General features: G+C 40.2%; 1 protein-coding gene across 1 annotated transcript; it reads left to right on the top strand.

The window, feature by feature from the left end:
- The first annotated feature begins 8,071 nt into the window (after window positions 1–8,071).
- MAL2 (mal, T cell differentiation protein 2) lies at window positions 8,072–17,277 on the top strand. Its single transcript, XM_068182335.1, has 4 exons — window positions 8,072–8,308; window positions 10,444–10,614; window positions 14,606–14,764; window positions 17,130–17,277. The coding sequence occupies exons 1-4, from the start codon at window positions 8,174–8,176 to the stop codon at window positions 17,208–17,210; spliced, it is 546 nt and encodes a 181-aa protein (XP_068038436.1). The 5' UTR covers window positions 8,072–8,173; the 3' UTR covers window positions 17,211–17,277.
- The last annotated feature ends 507 nt before the right edge of the window (window positions 17,278–17,784 follow it).

Raw genomic sequence — 17,784 nt, 5'->3', positions numbered from 1 at the left:
TCAGTTAGTCAGTAGAAGATTAAGTGAAACATTGCAGAAAAATGTGAATACAGAGTTAGCAGATGCTTACCATGTGAGCTGATGGATTTATTTCCCACTCTGAGCTAATTTCTAGGTCTTGGAAAGGCTTTAAAGTTTGTCAGAGGAAATCTAAAATGTTGTCAGTAGGGCCAACAAGAAATTTCAATTCAATGGCTCAGAAATACCAGAGCTTTCTGCAAGTCCATGTTTGCAGGAGAGAGAGAACTTTCTCAGAACCTGAAGCAGAAATACATTTTCTGCAAAACCAAGGACAAAGCAGACACAAGTGATTCCTATGATCTATATCCAAATACCTACTAAAGTACAAAACAAATTGTCCATCAAACGATGCCATTGCTTTCCTGTTTGTAGTGGAGGGTCTAGCCAGATACACATAGGCACTTGATCAACTGAATCCCAGCCTGCTTTCTTTCACTGTGCATCAGAAACCCAAAAAGATTTTGTGTGAGGTTAAGCATTTCTTTTTGAGTATAGCTAGATGTAAAGATGTATGAACATATTAGTCCTGTACAACAAATTACATCTTCAAAGTACCCCATAAACACTAACTAACTACACAGCAATTATACTATCCTATTAGTAAAGTACTGCCCAGAATGCTGACCTATTTATTCTTTTGCTATTATGTAAAATTAATGAACTGTGTTTTTTGACCACTGATTCATCCTTCTTCCAAATACCCATGGATTAAAATTTAAGCTACTTAAATAGCACCACAAAACTACTGGTAGGCAGCAAAAGGCAAGGCTATTCAAGCTTTTGAAATGCACTGCTACAGACTGTAAACACTCCGAAGGATATGTGAACATAAGGTCCTATTCCAAATTCCAGGGTAGAAAAATAATTTTGTTTAAAGGTGTAGGTAGTCTACCTAAAATCTGTTTGCTTTTATTCTTTAATTACTGCCTTGTAAATAAATTACAAAACTTACCTGGTAGCCAATTCACCATCCCGTTCTCTCCCCTCCTCCAGCACATCTGAGAACAATGTTCAAGTCCAGATGTCCAGATGTTATTCACTGTAGTGGATGAAAACACTCTCTATATGGGAGAAGCATGTGCACAAGAATGTCCATCCTGAAAGATGTCAGGAAACAAAGTGCAAAGCCAGACACTAATGAATACAAGAAATCATCAATAACTGTGAATGAAATAAAATATTCACATGGCTGTCACATTAAAAATCGTGGAGGGAAAGCGAGGTAGTTTTTTACTTATTTTTCATAGTCTATACCACATCTTAGCATGAGTTTGACTCAACATGAAGATAGCACAAACCACCTCACCTTCCTTGATGATGTGTAAGCTAAACCTGCCAGCAGAACCACAGATTGTTTTCCATCCAGAAATTGCATACATACTGTGTGTAACACTTATTTCTTCATGAAGGACGTCAAGCCAACAGGAATGCAGTTTAGCTGGTTTAGGATTTATGAAAGAAAGAAAAGAAAAAAAAAAAAAAACCCCAAACCTGTTTGCTTTCCTGTGAATCAAAACCTACTTGATCAAATACATATACTTACAAAAACATTGTGAAAGAATCTGAGGTGAAGTTCAATAGGAACCAAATAGCTGAGACAGGCCTTCGGAAATATATTCACAGTTATTCCCTGAAATAAAGATATTGTTCTCATGTGTTATGTTAATTTCTGATGTAGCTTCAGGACTTGATGGCTCAGAAAGAGTTACTGTTTGGAACTTGCCATCACTATCAGGACTGGCTTTTGGAGGATCTGAGCACATAAGCAGGCAGCACTTCTCAATCTGACATAAGAAAATCAAGCATTAGAAGGAAGGTTCATGTTCTGTAAGGGGCATCCAGCTCCTGAAAATACCTGACTGTCCTACAGGAGTTTATCATTGCAGAGGATGGGCAAACTCAAAATCTAAAGTTCAAGGTTAGACAGCATGTATTTGTGCTTACTCTAAGTTAAAAAAAAACCCCAAAACCAAAAGAGACCAATGCTGATATATCATGAATCATTCATGTCAATTGAGACCCTTGGAGTCCTCCAGGATATAAAATATTGTAAACTTCACTCAAGAAAATTTGTGGTGTTATATTTTAGTTAACTAGTATGCTGTGTCTCACCCCTGGAAAATGTATGGTTTATTCCAAGCCTGTGATCCTCCCCTGCAGTATCCTGTGTCTGTAATCCCATTGCCCCAATCTGTTCCGCGCCCACTTTGAATCTCCCTGTTCAGTGTGCCGGGGGACGGTTCTCTCTCTCTCTTCTCCAGCTCTCCTGGCCGGTGCTCTCTCAGCCCCTCTCTTCCCCTCCCCTTTCCCCCTCACTCCCCTTTCCCCCCCACCTCAGAAGCCATGCTGCCTCCCGGGGGTAGGACCCCCAATAAACCTCATCTAATGAGCACCTCAGAAGCTGTGTGGAGTCTCCTTGCCTGCCTGCTGCTACCGGCGAACTCACAGCCTTGGGGGCCCCCCCGGAACATGCCGCTACAAAAATTACCTCCAGGTACCAGTATCGCTAAAATCACCTATACATACGAACAGTAAAATAACTCTTTATGAACAATTTGAATTTTATAATTAAATCAATATTATTTTAGTACAAACAAATAACTGATCATTTCATTTTTCCCTTTAATTAATATGGGAACAGCAACAGAGTATCTAAAGGTGCAGAAGCATGGCTCAGACCACCTGAAGGTTTCTAGAAGCTGTATCAGCATTTCTTATCTTAAAGAAAGATCCCAATAATGGTTTTCCATCTATCATTTAAAAGAATAAAAATGTCCATGTCCTGTACATTCCATAAAGAAGCTAGAATGTGGCAGTGTATCTGACTCATAAGTTTTGTGTTTATTTTTAAACTGTTCTGTTAGTACTGAAATTAATTAATTTTGTGAACGCAGAGGCACTTGGATGCTTGGAGACAGTTTTGAAATGATGCATCGTTAGTAAAAGGATTATAGGTCTGCCAGTGATTCCGTAGCTGAAGAGCTCCCTCAGCCTTAGAACTCCAGTAGTTACTTTAAGTAATAACATATTTAATTACACCAAGACCCTGCTGTTTTAACCAAACTGAAACTAACTAACAATATAGAAGTTACTTATGATTCCCTTAATGATGCCTAAACTTACATACAAAGAGCTCTTCATCACCCTACTAACAGCCATCAGGTAAGTCCTAATTATATGTATACATTGTAACACACATAAATCCTTTTTATTACTAATAAACTCAGAGTGCTTTGAAATCTATAAACTCAGTCCTTTTGCAGCAGCATTTTTATGCCACTTCAAACCATTACAGTGCTTTTTTATATAATCATATTTTAATGTCTCACTGCTTCTCCTTCCTGAATTTAGTCATCACAAAATAAAGCCACCATTGTCTTTTGCCTAGGTATCCTTTGCCTTCTATTAGACTTTTAGCCAGGATTTTTCTCAATAAAACAAACAGTCCCCAAAAGGCAAACAAACTGCAACTGAGGAAAAAAGTGACTTCCTGAAAGCACTGATAGTTCATGAAAACAATGGATACCTACTGCTGCCCTACTGGTAAGATCAGAGGGCAACACGTTATGAGCAAAGATTATTACATCAAGTCTCGAGTGCTGACAGAGTGAGCAGAGGCCCATGCTACCAGCACTACCAATGGCACAGGTCTGTGCTGCACCTGCAAAGGCAGCACTTGGCACATCCTCCTTCAGCCCCCCTGCAACCAGCTGAACTGGTCCCCTTTTATACCATGAAGCTGGAAGGAACGGGAAAAAAATGTATGGCTGCTGTACACTGTTTTCCCTGGGCAATTCTGTCCTAAACATTCAGTGCTGTTTACTTATCCCTCATCTCCAACAATATCATGCTCCCAGTTTGTACCTCTGAGACTTTCACACTCTCTTCTGAGGACAATCCGTGCAAACCATTTTTCCTGCTGGCTCACTTATGCCAAGAACAGAACACTGACTTCTTGAGGCATTTCCCATTAGGTAACTTGGCTTTGCTCTGCCATGTCCCTCTCTACCCACCTTGCCTCCTGCACTATCTCAGGTCAGGATCTTCCTCTATGCTATTATAAGATTCTGCATTTTTACCTTTGCAGCACCCTCACACATCTAAAAGGTATTTCTTAAAGTTAATCAAAGGAAAATTGGCCCTTGGCTTTTGTACTGTATTGCTAGAGAACAGCAGTGCCATAAAGTCAAAAATGAAGTGCTGATAAGCTTAGGAACATGAAAACAATGTTGTGAGAACAGGTGAAGAACCTCAGCCTGACCTCCCTAACACCAGTTTACTCCAGGAAGGTCCCTGGCTCTGTGCCAGCCTCCAGCTGCGTGGTGCCTGTGTGAAGGGATCCTCAAACACCCCTAACCAGCCAGCAAAGGATTCCCTGCTTCAAAGGGTATCCTGAGAGCCAAAGCAGACAGGTCAATGCTTTTCACCCCACAGCACAGAAGACACTTCTGCAGGAAGAGGCCATGTCCAAAGTACCACCATAGCCTTATGGGCCAGCCAGAAAATGCTGCTGAGAGCAGCTCTGAGACTGCTTGAAGCTGCTCCAGGGACTGGTTTGGTAACCAGCCATCCCTGGCACTGATGGACCAAAGAGGTGGCACATTTATCTTCACTTCTTCTCCTCAGCACACATCCCATGCTCAGTTTAACTGGATGAAGTGAGAAATTTCAACAGTTGTTTCTCCCTTAGTGTAATGATGCAAGAAGGGGCAGTATGCATTCACAAGCTTGGCCCTGCTTGTTAAAAAAAAATTAAAACTGTTGCACTACCTCCCAAGAAACCTCAACAATGTGGTGGTATTTGCATACTAATTCATAATATGCATAGGTCCAACCATGACCCTGAAGTTCTGTTACCACTGAGTAAATACACTGCAACAAATGATGCTAAAGGCTTTCCTTATTATTCATCTTATGCAAACCAGTTTTATGCCAATTTAATTTCACTGGCTAAAGGGGAATAACCCCAGAGTTTGTACCAGTGTGAGATTGGAGTCCTGCATGCAATTTCCAGGAGTATGTTAAATTATTTCATCCATAACAAAAAGCTTGTGTTGCATGATCAGCTCCAGGCTTTCTATTTTTGATATGTAACTAACTATAAGATTAGGAGAGTTTGTATTCCATCTTAAGAAATAGCAGCTTTGCAAATCTAGAAGAAACATAGATGACTACTGGGGGCAACTTCCTCCAGAACAAGAAAGTAACTGGAAGAAAGAAGCAGATCCTGTCTGGAAAACCTTGCTTAGCTCCACTCTGGCTTGGGGAAATCTGCTTGTGCATAAACAGAGCCACAGGAAAATAGGGTTACTATCAATTATTTGGTTTGCATTTTCCATCTCTTTGACCACTTTGGCAGACCACCCTGGTGCACACAGTAACATAGGACATGAGATAACATCTCTTCCTGAAGTGCTTCTGATAACATACTCAGATATGGTGTTAAGGACCATGAATTCTGAAATTGACATTACTTTCACCTGTTATTCTAGTATCCTTAGTAATATTGAGTTCTTCCAGAAGTATCACGCCATACCTCACAAAAGGTAGTCTGAATCTTGTTGCATAGGACTGCTGTGTAATTTTCATATCCAGTATGATGTACATGTTTTTTCAAAATACCGATTTATCTTTTATTATAGCTGACTACAGATTTTCACAAGTTACTGCATTTTTCTAATGGTTGGTCACCTGGAGGAGAAGAATTACAGCATAACAAAAAAAATTAATTTCTATATATAATATGCAAATCATTATATGTAGAATTAAATAATCAATTATTATTCATAATCTAAAATTGATAGCAACTGGATTAGTAGTTCTGTGACAATTCCTCCTTTACATTAGTCTGCCATAAGCATAAGAACACGAAGGGAATAGAGCTTTTTACAGCCATTTAAGAGCAGTTTTTAGTCCTTGTGGTTGAATAGACAGACTTTCCTACACACTATACTTCTACACAATATACTTCTGCATACTTGTTGTCTTTGGTGGACTGGAAGCTGCATCATTAGTTCACCTTGTAACATGCCAAGATGCAATTAGTTACACAAAAATGCTATTAAAAAGCAGTTGAACACAAACATGTGCTTTTGCATGGAAACTTAAAAATGCAATCCTGACATTAATCTCTTAAAAAATCCAGTTCTTTAAAGATTCAAGCAGTACATGAATCAGTATAAAAGCAATCCCACATGGCACTGTGGCACATCTTGCCTGAACACAGCAAAAATAATTTAAACAGCCACTTTAAGTTAAGGCTTTAGGAAAAAGCAGATAATTAGGCTTCAGGAAAAAGCACAGTCAAAAATCTACTCAGTAGATCTATACCTAGTTGTGAAAGTGAAATTTGGATTTTTTTGTTAAAACCGACTAAATTTCAATAAAATAAGTCTTATAAGGAATGTGCAAGTAAAAAGAAATGGAATTTACAAGCAAGAAACAGTGACTGCACAGGGTATGTAATCATTAGTAAAATCCAGTACTGCTGGAGTTCACACAGATTAACTATGTAGCTGGATAATAACACTGGAAATGTTTATGACCAAGTATTATTTGTACTTCCTTTGTGTAAGATAAGGACAATCACATTTCTTGTTCTGAATCATAAACCAACCCTGTTTTCCACCCTCTCAGACTTCTCCCTCTGCAGGGCAGTCTTAACAGATTTAGGGCCAGACTAACATTAATTTGACATATGGTCTCCAGATCACAATCCCAAGAACAAACCTCCTACACCTGATCACTTAGGCACAAGCATGAACCCATTCCTGTCCAAAACACACCCAAACCAGGTCCTGTAGGCATGCACTTCCAGAGCCTTAAGTCTTTTCCTAAAGATAAAAGGATGGGACACAAGGTTCACTTTTAAAATAGGTCTAGAGGAAAAAAAATATTACATCATTGGATAGGTGATGGGGTAAAGCACTCAAAAAAGAGGGGAGGCTGGGCTTAGTGCCTTCTTCAGCCTAATGGGGATTCAATCCCACATCTCCTACTTAAGAGTTCAAGAGGCATCCAGCTACAAGAGACATTGGGATGAAGACAGAGCACAAGAAAGAATGCAAGCTTTTGCTTCTTCCTCATCTGGAAGCCATGATTTCAAAGCCAAGCAGTTATTAATGCATTTCAAAAGCATCACAAATCTATTTATGTACAGAATGGTATGGCAGAAACACAGATCAGTCCTGTTTTGTGGAGCCAACTGCTCTACACCTAGGGCTTGGATTGGGGTAGGGAAGACAGGCATCTCAGGATGTGGCATTTCTTGTCATCACAAAAGCATATCCGAGAAACATCATGCATCAAAAAACAAAGGTATACAGTCTTCATACCCAAGCTAGTTCAACTTCCAGAGCAGCTATACACATTTGCATGAAACCTTCTTAAAATGTTAAGTCTAAAATCGCAGGTGTATGTGCAGAGGATAAACACTGAATGGATCAACATTGGGTGACATTCAGTCTTGGTCATTCCAGAGGCAGGACATCTCAGCCTAAGGCACAACGGGAGAAATAAGCAAAGTGCTGCTGGATGGCATACCCTTCATCTGGAGAAGATGCTTGTACAAAGAAGCATAAGAAAATAAATACATTATAAGTGGTCTGATTAATGTGTACCTTTCTCTACCCCCAAGTTTTACAAACATTTTCTACTATTAAGCAGTGGTGCACAGTTGAGCCAGACTGAGAAAAAAGAAGATACATATGAAATGTTTTCAATATTTTGAATGGATAACCTAGTAGGCGCCTCTAAATAAAATAAAAAGTGCAACCACTCAATTTCGAAGCCCGAATATCCATAACCAGAAGGTAAATAACAACCTTTTGCAAACCGGCATTAGGAAATCACGCCCTGAGTCCGGCTGGCCTGATTCAGGACTCGTGAATGCGGAGCGCCGCGCTTCTGGGGAAGCCGAGAGGCAGCGGCCGGACACGACACGGCCCGGCTCCGGCTCTCTGGCTCCAGCTCCGGTGCCCGGCACGGCGGGGCCGCGCCCAGCCCCGGGCGAGGCGCGGCGGCTGCGGGCGGTGCCGGCGCCGGGCCGGGCAGGGGGCGGCGCGGACCGGCCCGCCCGCACCTGCGCCCGCCCTCGCCGCCGCCTCCTCGCCCACCTGGCCGCGCTCGGCACAGCAGCCGCTGCCGCAGCAACATGTTGCCCAGGGGAGCCTCGTCCATGCCGCCGCCTCCCAACCCCGCTCCCTACTTCCCTCCTCCGCGGGTTACGCTGCCCTCCGGCCTGGAGATCCTGCGCACCTTCTCGGGAGCCGTCATCTTCCTGGAGATCGTGAGTGCGAGGGGCCGGGGTGGGGAGCGGCCGCGGGCCTGCCGGCGCTGCTCACCTGCCATTTTGTGAGCGGTGCAGGTGTGGGGGCCGCGGCTGGGCCGGGCTGTGCGGCAGCGGCCCCGCGCCTCCGGCCGCCCGGTTCGCTCCCCGCGGGCCGGGGCCGCGGCGCGGGCGGCCCCGCACGCAGATGGGTTTCGCGGGGCTGTGTGAGCTGTCGAGGGCTTTGAGCCACGCTCTCCCCCCGACCCAAAAAGGCACCACGGAGAGTTACACCAGGTTCTGTCTGCGCGCGTGTTACGCGTCCTCTGCAAACTTCTACAAACGTGTTCAATGTCATGTGTGAGTTAGACCTCGCTGGTGTACGCAGGCTGAGGACCTTTGAGCTGAGGTTGCATATGACGCTCTGTAGTGCCACTGATTAGTGGGAGATGAAAAACAAAAAAAGCTGGGTAGAACTCATCTGACTTTATTATTATTTTTTTTTTTCTTATGGTTAGAGCAGAATACTGCTTGGGTCCCATCTTGTGAGCTGGATCCCACCTCACAAGCTGTAAAATTGTACCAGAGCAAGGAACAAGTCGAAACTCGAAACACAAGTCTGGGCACTAAATCAGGCTCAGAGGCAGCAGGGACAAAAGGTTAATTCAGTTGGCCAACCAATTGTACGTCTGACAGGCAAGGTGCAGTGGACAGGTGTAGTGTGAGGGAAGTAGCACAACAGTGGGTGCTGAGATTAGCAGTCTCTACAGTACAGTTCTAAATTTATTTCTAAGGAACCCTGCAAGTCTGCACGTTGAAAATACTGAAAACATTTCATGTGTCTCTTCATGTTTTTTGTTTAACAGACACTTTCTGCTATCCCTTTTGCTTCCTCACTGCCCATCACTCTCTGGTCACCAAGTAACAGACTTGCACCTGCAGTCTTATGAAACTAGAGAAAGTTTGGTTCTTCACAGCTAAAAAAGGAACCCTAGAGAACAACTTGAACAGTAATACATAAACCCATGGGAGCTTTGCAATGAGACTAGCAATGCGTCTGTACATATGTGCTGCTGCAGTGTAACGCCAGAGAGGAACCAACTAATTTTCTAGCAGGCATCTTTTGAAAGGTATCTCTTATCCAACTGTAATACAAAAGAAAGCTCTCTGAATCTGAAAATGTAACCTCTGACTTCCTGGTTTGTAAATCTGTAGAATTCAAACAGGAAAGAAGTAACTTGTGCTTGGAAATATATTTTTGTTGACACTATTCAGCAGGTTGGATTATGAAGTTCAATCTTTCTGTCATAAACAAACATACTTGGAGTGAATCATAATTGTCATCTATTTATGCTTTTTTATTAAGAGGCAGGATTTGCAGGAAGAAATAGTAGTGTTCCTTAGGCCAAGAGTTGATTAAGGCAGGGAAGCCTTAGATTACGTAAATTCTCCATCAGGCCATCCCTAGCACAGTGTCCCTACCACTCATTTGCTGTGAGAAGTCTGCTGAAATGAAAATTGGCACTGCTGAATTCTTCTCCAAGTTATGATGATTCTGGAAAGCTCTATATTTTTCCAGTCTTTACAGCATAGTTTACAACTCACCTTATTCTGTATTCTAGTTCTTTTTCTTTTGCTTTAATGCTGTCTTCTTTCAGCTTGGTATTACAAATACATTGAAAAAATTGGTGTCTTTTTATCTCTTTTCTGTATCTCATCTGATTAGGACTACAAAGCAAAGCAGTATGAGATTGAATCCAGAGTAGTAGAAGTACAACCTTTTTGTGCTAATTTGTGTATATATAGAGAGATTTGCATGTGTGTATGTGCGTGAACCTTGTTTCACATTTCTTATATTTTGCTCAAAATTACAGTAAGGGTAAAATTTTCAGCAGCAGCACACAAGTCACCTGGGTTTGTAAATCCCATTTTCAAAACTATATTAAGAGCTTTTAGGAATTTCAGAGTGGCTTTGTCTTTTCATCGCTTAGTTCCTATCATTTCTGAGAGGAGGACTTGGGTTCTCTGATTGCTTTTGAAGTGTTTCCTCTTGGTTCCTAAGAGTCATCTGATATGTAATGTGTAATATCAGTTCTTAGGCAGAAAGGACTGAGTAAAAGTTGTCCAGTTTATTCTCTGTATTCCTTTCCTTGCAGCTGTTTGGAACAATAGTCTGGATTTTGGTCGCCTCTACCCAAATTCCGCTGCCGCTGCTGCAGGGATGGGTAATGTTTGTGGCAGTGACAGCGTGGTTCCTCTCCATTGTCTTCCTCTCTGTGTTCCTCTTTGGTTATGCAAATAGAATTGCTGTCAACTGGAACCAGGCGGTAAGATTTTTCCTTTATTTAAGGATTCCCTTTGTTTTATAAACTGAAAATTATTTAATGAGAAGTGTTGAGCCTAGGTCTTAACACCCGGCTTTCTGCTTTAGCACAACAGGAATTCAAAACTGGAAAAAGAAGGAATAGGATTACAGAGGTGGCAGAGGAAACTGTTTTATGATAGAGGCTGAAGGAGCTTTTGAAGCTGTTTGAAGGAGTACACTTGTCCTCTCTGAGCACGTAAAATGTATGAGCAGCAGGAAGAGGACTAACTTAACAAGGCGTGACAAGAAATTGGTTTAAGTGGCCAGGAATTATTGTGCACTGGGAATCAGAAAATACTTTCTGACTATTAGAGAAGTGTTAGTAATACCTCGTGAATAATGAGATGTAGAAAGATATATCAAATATTATAAAGGAAAGGCTGCATTTGTGAACATGCTGTGTGATGTGATTGTCTGAGATAGCACAGACTGGACTTTAGCACCCAGTTCCTAAGAAAGTCTACTGGTGACTTTTGGGTCTATTCCTCAAAGCTAGGGCAGCAGTGGTGAGTGGCTGTTAGACCTTAGGTGGTAAAAGACACCATAACCTGCACTATGATATATGTTAAAATCTTATTAGGAGACTTAATGTCTGCATCTTTCTTAGAGGGAGCTTGGTGAGACTACAGATATAAGTATTCTTTGCTGAGCCTTTAATTTTGAAGACAGAGCCTGAATCTTGCTGTAATTGATTGTTATGGTTTGTGCCAGTAGTTCTCAAAGACTATAGCTTCCTGTTAAAAAAGGAAGGTTTTTGTATTGGTTTTTGCCAACCACATGGATAGCTCAGGTTATTGACTGGTAATTTACATGCTCCTTTGTTGTCATTAACTGTTTTTTACTTTGAGTTTTTAGTACTCAAGTAGTTAAGCATGAGATTATATCACACTCCCTTATACAACTGGAAGTGAATAGCAAGAGGTGGTGTAATTGTGATCAGGATTTTTAATTTTTAAAAAAAATTCTTCCAAAAGGACTGCAACTTCTAAACCACTGAAGTATGTCTGCCTGTTACTGCTGATCACCTTCACTTTACTCCTGGGCAACTTAGTTTTCCTATTGACACTTCCCTTGATCATAGCTGGAATTGCATGCTTCAGTATCAGGAACTATGGCTGTTTATCTGTTCAGGTATTTTATGGATAGGCCCTTAAAATAAAAGTTCTTTAAAGCAAATCATAAAACTTAGGAGTTTGGAGCTCTGATAAATCAAAGCCCATCAGTGCTAACAGACTGGATTCTATGAAAAAACAAACTTTAGCACTTTGATAGTGAATAAACATACACACTGCATCAGCTTTCCAGCACAATACAGGCAGTAATTAGGCTAATAATCAGTTACAATCATAGACCTTTACAGGCATTTATGCTGCAACATCCTCACAAATTATGATGCAACAAAGCCCTTGAGCATAACTAGAGTAAATTAATAGTGTCCTGGGTTTCATTGAAACTGTTTGCCAGTTTACAATCATGCATCTATTTAAGAGTTGCTGGGTAAGGACAAAGCCTTTTATAGATTGAAAATGCTATACAAATTTCATCTTACAACAACTCTGTGTGTGTGTTACGCATTGGCTACTTGATGCTGGCAGTTTGTTAATTTGTTTGCTACTTGATGCTGGCAGTTTGTAAAGTTAATTTTGTCCCTTGTATATAATAAATTGCTGGAAATTTTTCTATATCAGGAAATGGATACATGACTTTTATAAAAACTACACCTGTAACTTTATCAAAAAAGCTGTCATAACTCACTTAACATCTTAAATAAACGCAGAGGGAATAATTTTATCTCTAACTTGGTAGCTGAAACCCAGCCCCTTCCACCTGTCAACAAAAATAAGAGAAGACACTTTACCACTATTTTCAGGTACCCAAATGTTTTGTAACTTGTTAACACTAAGCTCTTTAGCAACACTTGACAAGTTGGGATTTTTTACCTTCTGTTGTGAATTAATTACTGGAAACAGTAAAACGATTTTTGTTACTATAAATGCAGTCCTGGATTTAGTAATGCCTTACACTGTAAATATATCTGCTCATTCTAATAGAGATATTTGAAAAATAAGATGGTACACACTGGAAAAGATGGACCTTATGGAGCTCCCTTGCTCAGTACATCAGTGTATTAAACCAGATGGTATGACAAGTACTGCCCTTTACAGCCTGACTCACAACACACTCATTTACAAAATTAGATGTGAACTAAATTATCATGCTGCTCTGATAGTGTTTTCCATGCACTTTGTGTGAGGTTTCAATGATTATACAAGTGTGGGAGCAAGGGAGAGTTAAGGCACTATGACAACAATTAATAAACCCAAAAAAAGGTCCCTTATAAGGTCTTGGGGATTTTGGTCATAGAAACCATGACCATGCAAATGTGAAACCTTACTGATGCTACAGAGCTTCACTAATTGCTGCCAGGAGAAGGAAATTAGAGGGTTAGGCAGGAAAATGAAGGAGGTACAAGAGTCTCTCCTGAAAAATATCTCTCCTGTATGCAGTCAGTCCTGATCTAAGTGGAATGGGAAACTGTAGTAGCAGCTTATATCATAACTTATCAAAACTGACTAGGGTGTGCCTTAAGTAGCTTTAGCTGCAATCAAATATGGGACAAGTAATGAGTTTGAAAAGAAGATTCTTTCAATTAAAAGAAAATCTCACATCTATGAAGAAAATGCATATCTCTGGACAGTGCAGTGCAGCACATCCTCACTCTCTCAGGCAGGCAGCAGTTAAGGATGTTGCACTGTAATTTCTAGTGCAGGCGAGTGCAGTCTGCTGGACACACAGAGTATCCTGGGGTCTCACTCAGGCATACTGATGGTCCCTGCACTCAAGTGAAGTTAAACGTGATAAAGAACTCATTAGTACTGGAGTTAGACTGCATATCATAGGTATCATAAAGCATACATGTACTTGCATATATTTGAAAAATTGTCTCTGTGGCTTTTGCAGACCTTCACAGGTATAGCCACAAAGTATATGTTGTATGGATCAAAAATTGAGTGCAATGCAAATGTCAGCTTTTCAGACTGAGTAATGGAAGGAGATGTTGGAAGAATACTTTAGACATTTTAAACTGTACTGGAACATGCCTTAGGTCTTGCTGCTGGAATACTGGGCTCTGAACTAGGGCCTGCAAAGGCACCAGACCTTTTTTATGTGTGTCAGTAATGGAACCCAGAAATTAAAGTTACGTGTTTAAACCTTACATTCAGTTAGCATTCATCATAGAGGAGGGAATTGCCTGGAGAGGAGAGAAGTATATTTGAAGTAAATCCTAAAACCTGTCCACACAAGTCTTGGACATTTTATTCCACAATATCATGAAGAACTGACACTTTACTGACTATTGGGTAGAGCCAAGTCAGAGGCAATTGTGGAAATACCTCAATTCTTGAATCTCATTTTATTGGGACATTGGACATTTCAGTTGGGTTAAAACTGAGTTGTTTCTGGGCATTTAGAGAAGCAAAATTTAAGCCTGGAGGGGAGACTTTTGAAGCTTTGATTATATCTGAGAAGGGACTTATGGGACTGCAAGATTGTATTGTACTGCTTGAATTGGGATCAAGTTGGCCTGTATATGTCTTCTTTTTTATCTGTCTGAAGGGAGATTTCTGTAAACTCCACTAACTTTAAGGTGGTCTAAAATGTCAGCATGTGTATTTAAAGATGAGCATGTACCTCTTAATTTGAAAGAATATAAGATTTGGGGAGAGGGAGAGCTATCCTTTATCACTAATAATGTTAGTGAGTTGCTTATAATTGCAAGAAGCTATGAAAACATGTCCAGGTTAAGCTGTCAGATGGATTTAACACTGCTTATCTCAAGTTAGTGCTATCAGTTCTTGTTTCATGTTTCAGTGATGGATTTCACTTATACTGAGATGAGAAGAATTAGATATGTGTTGGAGCCCAGACTAATTCTGTTATTTGCTTTTTAGGATTTTATTTTCCATGGGGCTACTTTTGTCTTTTATTTTGGAGCATTTCTACTGCAAGCAGCAACTACATCTCTGCATTACTTTCCCCGCAAATTCAACTCCACCACACAAGAGACGATTCTAAGTGGTCGTGAATATAATATAAGCATAGCAGCTTCGGTATGTGTTTCGTGTATTTGTATCAGGGGAGCAGAAGTCTGTAGCAAGCACTTATAGCCAGCCATTCAACTTGGGAATTTAACAGCAAACTGGAATAGAAAGAGGAGCTGTGAGAGAAAGAATTGCCTTTGACAGCAGCAAGTAGTGTCTAACCAGAAACATGCAAAAATATTGGTATAAGCTAATGCTTATGGGATAGCTACTTACTCTTCAGTATAGTATAGAGTTCATACTTTTCACTGTAGTGTTTTAAATATATGATCAGTACAGCTTATAATTTTTAGGCAAGGTGTTTGTAAAAAATGTTTTGGTTATTAGAAGAAAAAGAACAACTGGGCCTTTATCAAAGGATAAGGTCTGAAATTTACACCTGTGCTCAAAATTTCAGTTGCTTTTTTTATACCATTTAGATAATCCTGAACATGCCATGGAAATAAAAAAATTAGGACTAGGTCTTTGTGAGGCTCATATATGTACTTACTACATCAGGACCCTGCTGTCTCTTATTGCAATTATTAGAGTGCTTTTCTTGATAACCCAAGCCCAGACTGCATTTTTCTTACTGTAGTTGTATCATCACTTTATCAATGTTTCTGGTGATGTGGGTCTGCATAGCTGAATCAGAAAATGTATCAAACTTTAGTTTTTATCCTGGCTGGACTCTTCAGGGATGAGTAGAGGTGTGTCAGGCTTAATTTTAAAAACTGAAACCACTGTTCTTAATTTTTTATCAAGAGATTTTCATACAAGGGAACTGTATATATTCATTAAGCTTCTAAACCCTCAGTGGTTATCTGTTGTCCTTAAAACTCTGTGCACCATAACTTTTGCACAGTAAGCACTTTCAGTTCATCTTTAGATAAAAACAGAGGGACTAGAGGTATGAGGTTCACACTCTGTCAGCAAGAGCAGAACAGAAAGGAGAAGACTTTAGCTTTGGCAAACCAGGCCCTGAAGAGGTGAAGTGGGCATATCAGTGTCCCAAAGCCAGAGTTCCTCACATCACCCACCTGCCAGTAACACACTCGAGCACATCTGGCACAAGGACAGAGGTGGTGTTCCAGCTGTGCCTGAACTAAGGGGGGTTCTTTATACTAAGCAAGTATCTTAAATTCTACCCCTAAGTGTATCTCTTCAATCCTAGTTTAGTGTGTTCAGATCCCACTGAATATATGGTCACTGCAGTCATTTTGTCTGGCAGTAGAATACTGGGCACTCCAAGAAACCATTCTGATGGTTCTTCCATACTAATTTGTTAAGGGAGAATTCAGTTCTTCAAGCCCCTCAAATCCCTGTCAAGATACAGGAGGAGAAGATTCTTTGGTAACTTGCTCCAGTATCTTAATTAAGAGTAGCTAGAAAGCAGTGAATGAGATAAATGTAGTCTTTGTATTTTTTGCAGAAGTGTATATTTAGGAAGTCAAAACATACAGGAAAAAAAAAATTGAATCTTTAAAATATGTCATTAAAACAGTCTTGTCAGCCACATGACAAAAAGACAAAAGGTTGCTAGCATGCTGTCTTTTAAAGATGACATTTATGTATCGTGATTAGCAATATATATGTTCATTTTAACAGGTGATGGTTATGTGGTGTAGCATTTATTCAAAACTTTAATTAGTAAAATTAACACTTGTATGTAAAGCAAAGGATGATTGAATTGGTATATCAAAAGAGACAGAGTTCATTGTTATCACAGGACAATATGAGAAATATTTCTTTCAGAAATTCAGTTTCTCATTTCTTCTGTCCAGTGTACATTACATACTCACTTTCATTGTGGCATGACCTTCGGTTAAAATCTGTGCAATTCAGTTCTTAAGCAGGAGCAACTTCCCTGGCATGGCCTGGGAAGTTGTTCTAATGGCTGGATGTCTGGTCAAGGAGACCAGATGGGAGTTGTTTCTGTGTTTCTGCAAGTAAAAGATTTCTGCTGTTTAGAGGGATGTCTTCTTTGATGTTTGCTGGGGTAAAGGCGTTGTTGGAAACATCTGAGATTGATGTTTGATCAGTCTAGACAAGAGAACTGAAATACACGGTATACATACCCATATTTACTTTTGCCATAACTTATGCAGAAATTCTATTTCATATTCTATTTCTAAATGTCTGCTGAAGCAAGCAAGTGAAAAGTAGTAACAGGAGGTACTAGTAAAATGTGGTTATTACAGAGAAGTTCCCGAGAAAACTTCAGAGGATCCCAAACCTATCTTTACCTTATTAAGCATTTTGATTGGGGGAGGTCCATTTTTGAATCACTTGTGTTCCTGTATTCATTTAGAATAGAAAAATATTGTAGAATAATATGTGTGATTCACTTTTTTCTTCTTTTTTTTTTTTTTTGTTTTCTCTGCTCCTCCTCTAGATTTTTGCCTTTGCAACAGCTATTTGTTATGGTTGCAGCACAGCCCTGGCATTAAGGAGATGGAGGCTAAATAACAGCTGAAGAGAGGTTAATGCCCACGTGTTCCACTTCAGATCAAATTAAGTGCTACTTGTCTGTTTTACTGTAATTTAATTCTAAAAAGACTTTTTTTTTTCTGTTCAAAATCTGCTTTAAATGCAAGTAACCCCTAACCAGGATTTCTTCAACAGAAAAAAAAGTTTCCATCTCTGCCCTTTCTGATAATTTCTTTTACAGTGTACATTGCAAGGTATTAGAGAGTAAGGTATTAGAGAGTTTAGAGGTAAAGAGATACGTCATTAGCAGACTGCAGAACTCCAATGCTACACCAGAAGAGGAAGAAAATGGAAACCAAGCCAAGAGGTTAACTGCACAGGCAGCTAAAAAGCTCCTCCCTTGTTAAGCCTTGGGATTAAGCGCTTTGCAGCGTTACAGTGCACTCCACACAGGTAGAGTCTTGAGGTTCCTGGTAAGAGTCACGGGTGTTCTGTGTGCTGCCTTTTGCATGATCAGAGCCCAAGCTGACTTTGAAATTCCAGCTTAGTATGTATATGTTATCAACTTTGATGTACAGAGAAAATACTTTAAAAAACCATCCAGTGAAATCTTTTTATAC

This window comes from Anomalospiza imberbis, chromosome 1, assembly GCF_031753505.1.
Source record: "Anomalospiza imberbis isolate Cuckoo-Finch-1a 21T00152 chromosome 1, ASM3175350v1, whole genome shotgun sequence".
Classification (NCBI taxonomy): domain Eukaryota; kingdom Metazoa; phylum Chordata; class Aves; order Passeriformes; family Viduidae; genus Anomalospiza; species Anomalospiza imberbis.
Note: the sequence above shows the minus strand (reverse complement) of the source record. Positions and strands in the feature narration are given on the sequence as shown.

What these genes read in the sequence shown, in the direction of transcription:
- MAL2 (XM_068182335.1), top strand. Translation starts at nt 8,174, where the DNA reads ATGTTGCCCAGGGGAGCCTCGTCCATGCCGCCGCCTCCCAACCCCGCT. An exon ending in CTGTCAACTGGAACCAGGCG is followed by an intron (nt 10,615 to 14,605) that starts GTAAGATTTTTC and finishes TTTGCTTTTTAG; the next exon opens with GATTTTATTTTCCATGGGGC. An exon ending in ATATAAGCATAGCAGCTTCG is followed by an intron (nt 14,765 to 17,129) that starts GTATGTGTTTCG and finishes CTCCTCCTCTAG; the next exon opens with ATTTTTGCCTTTGCAACAGC.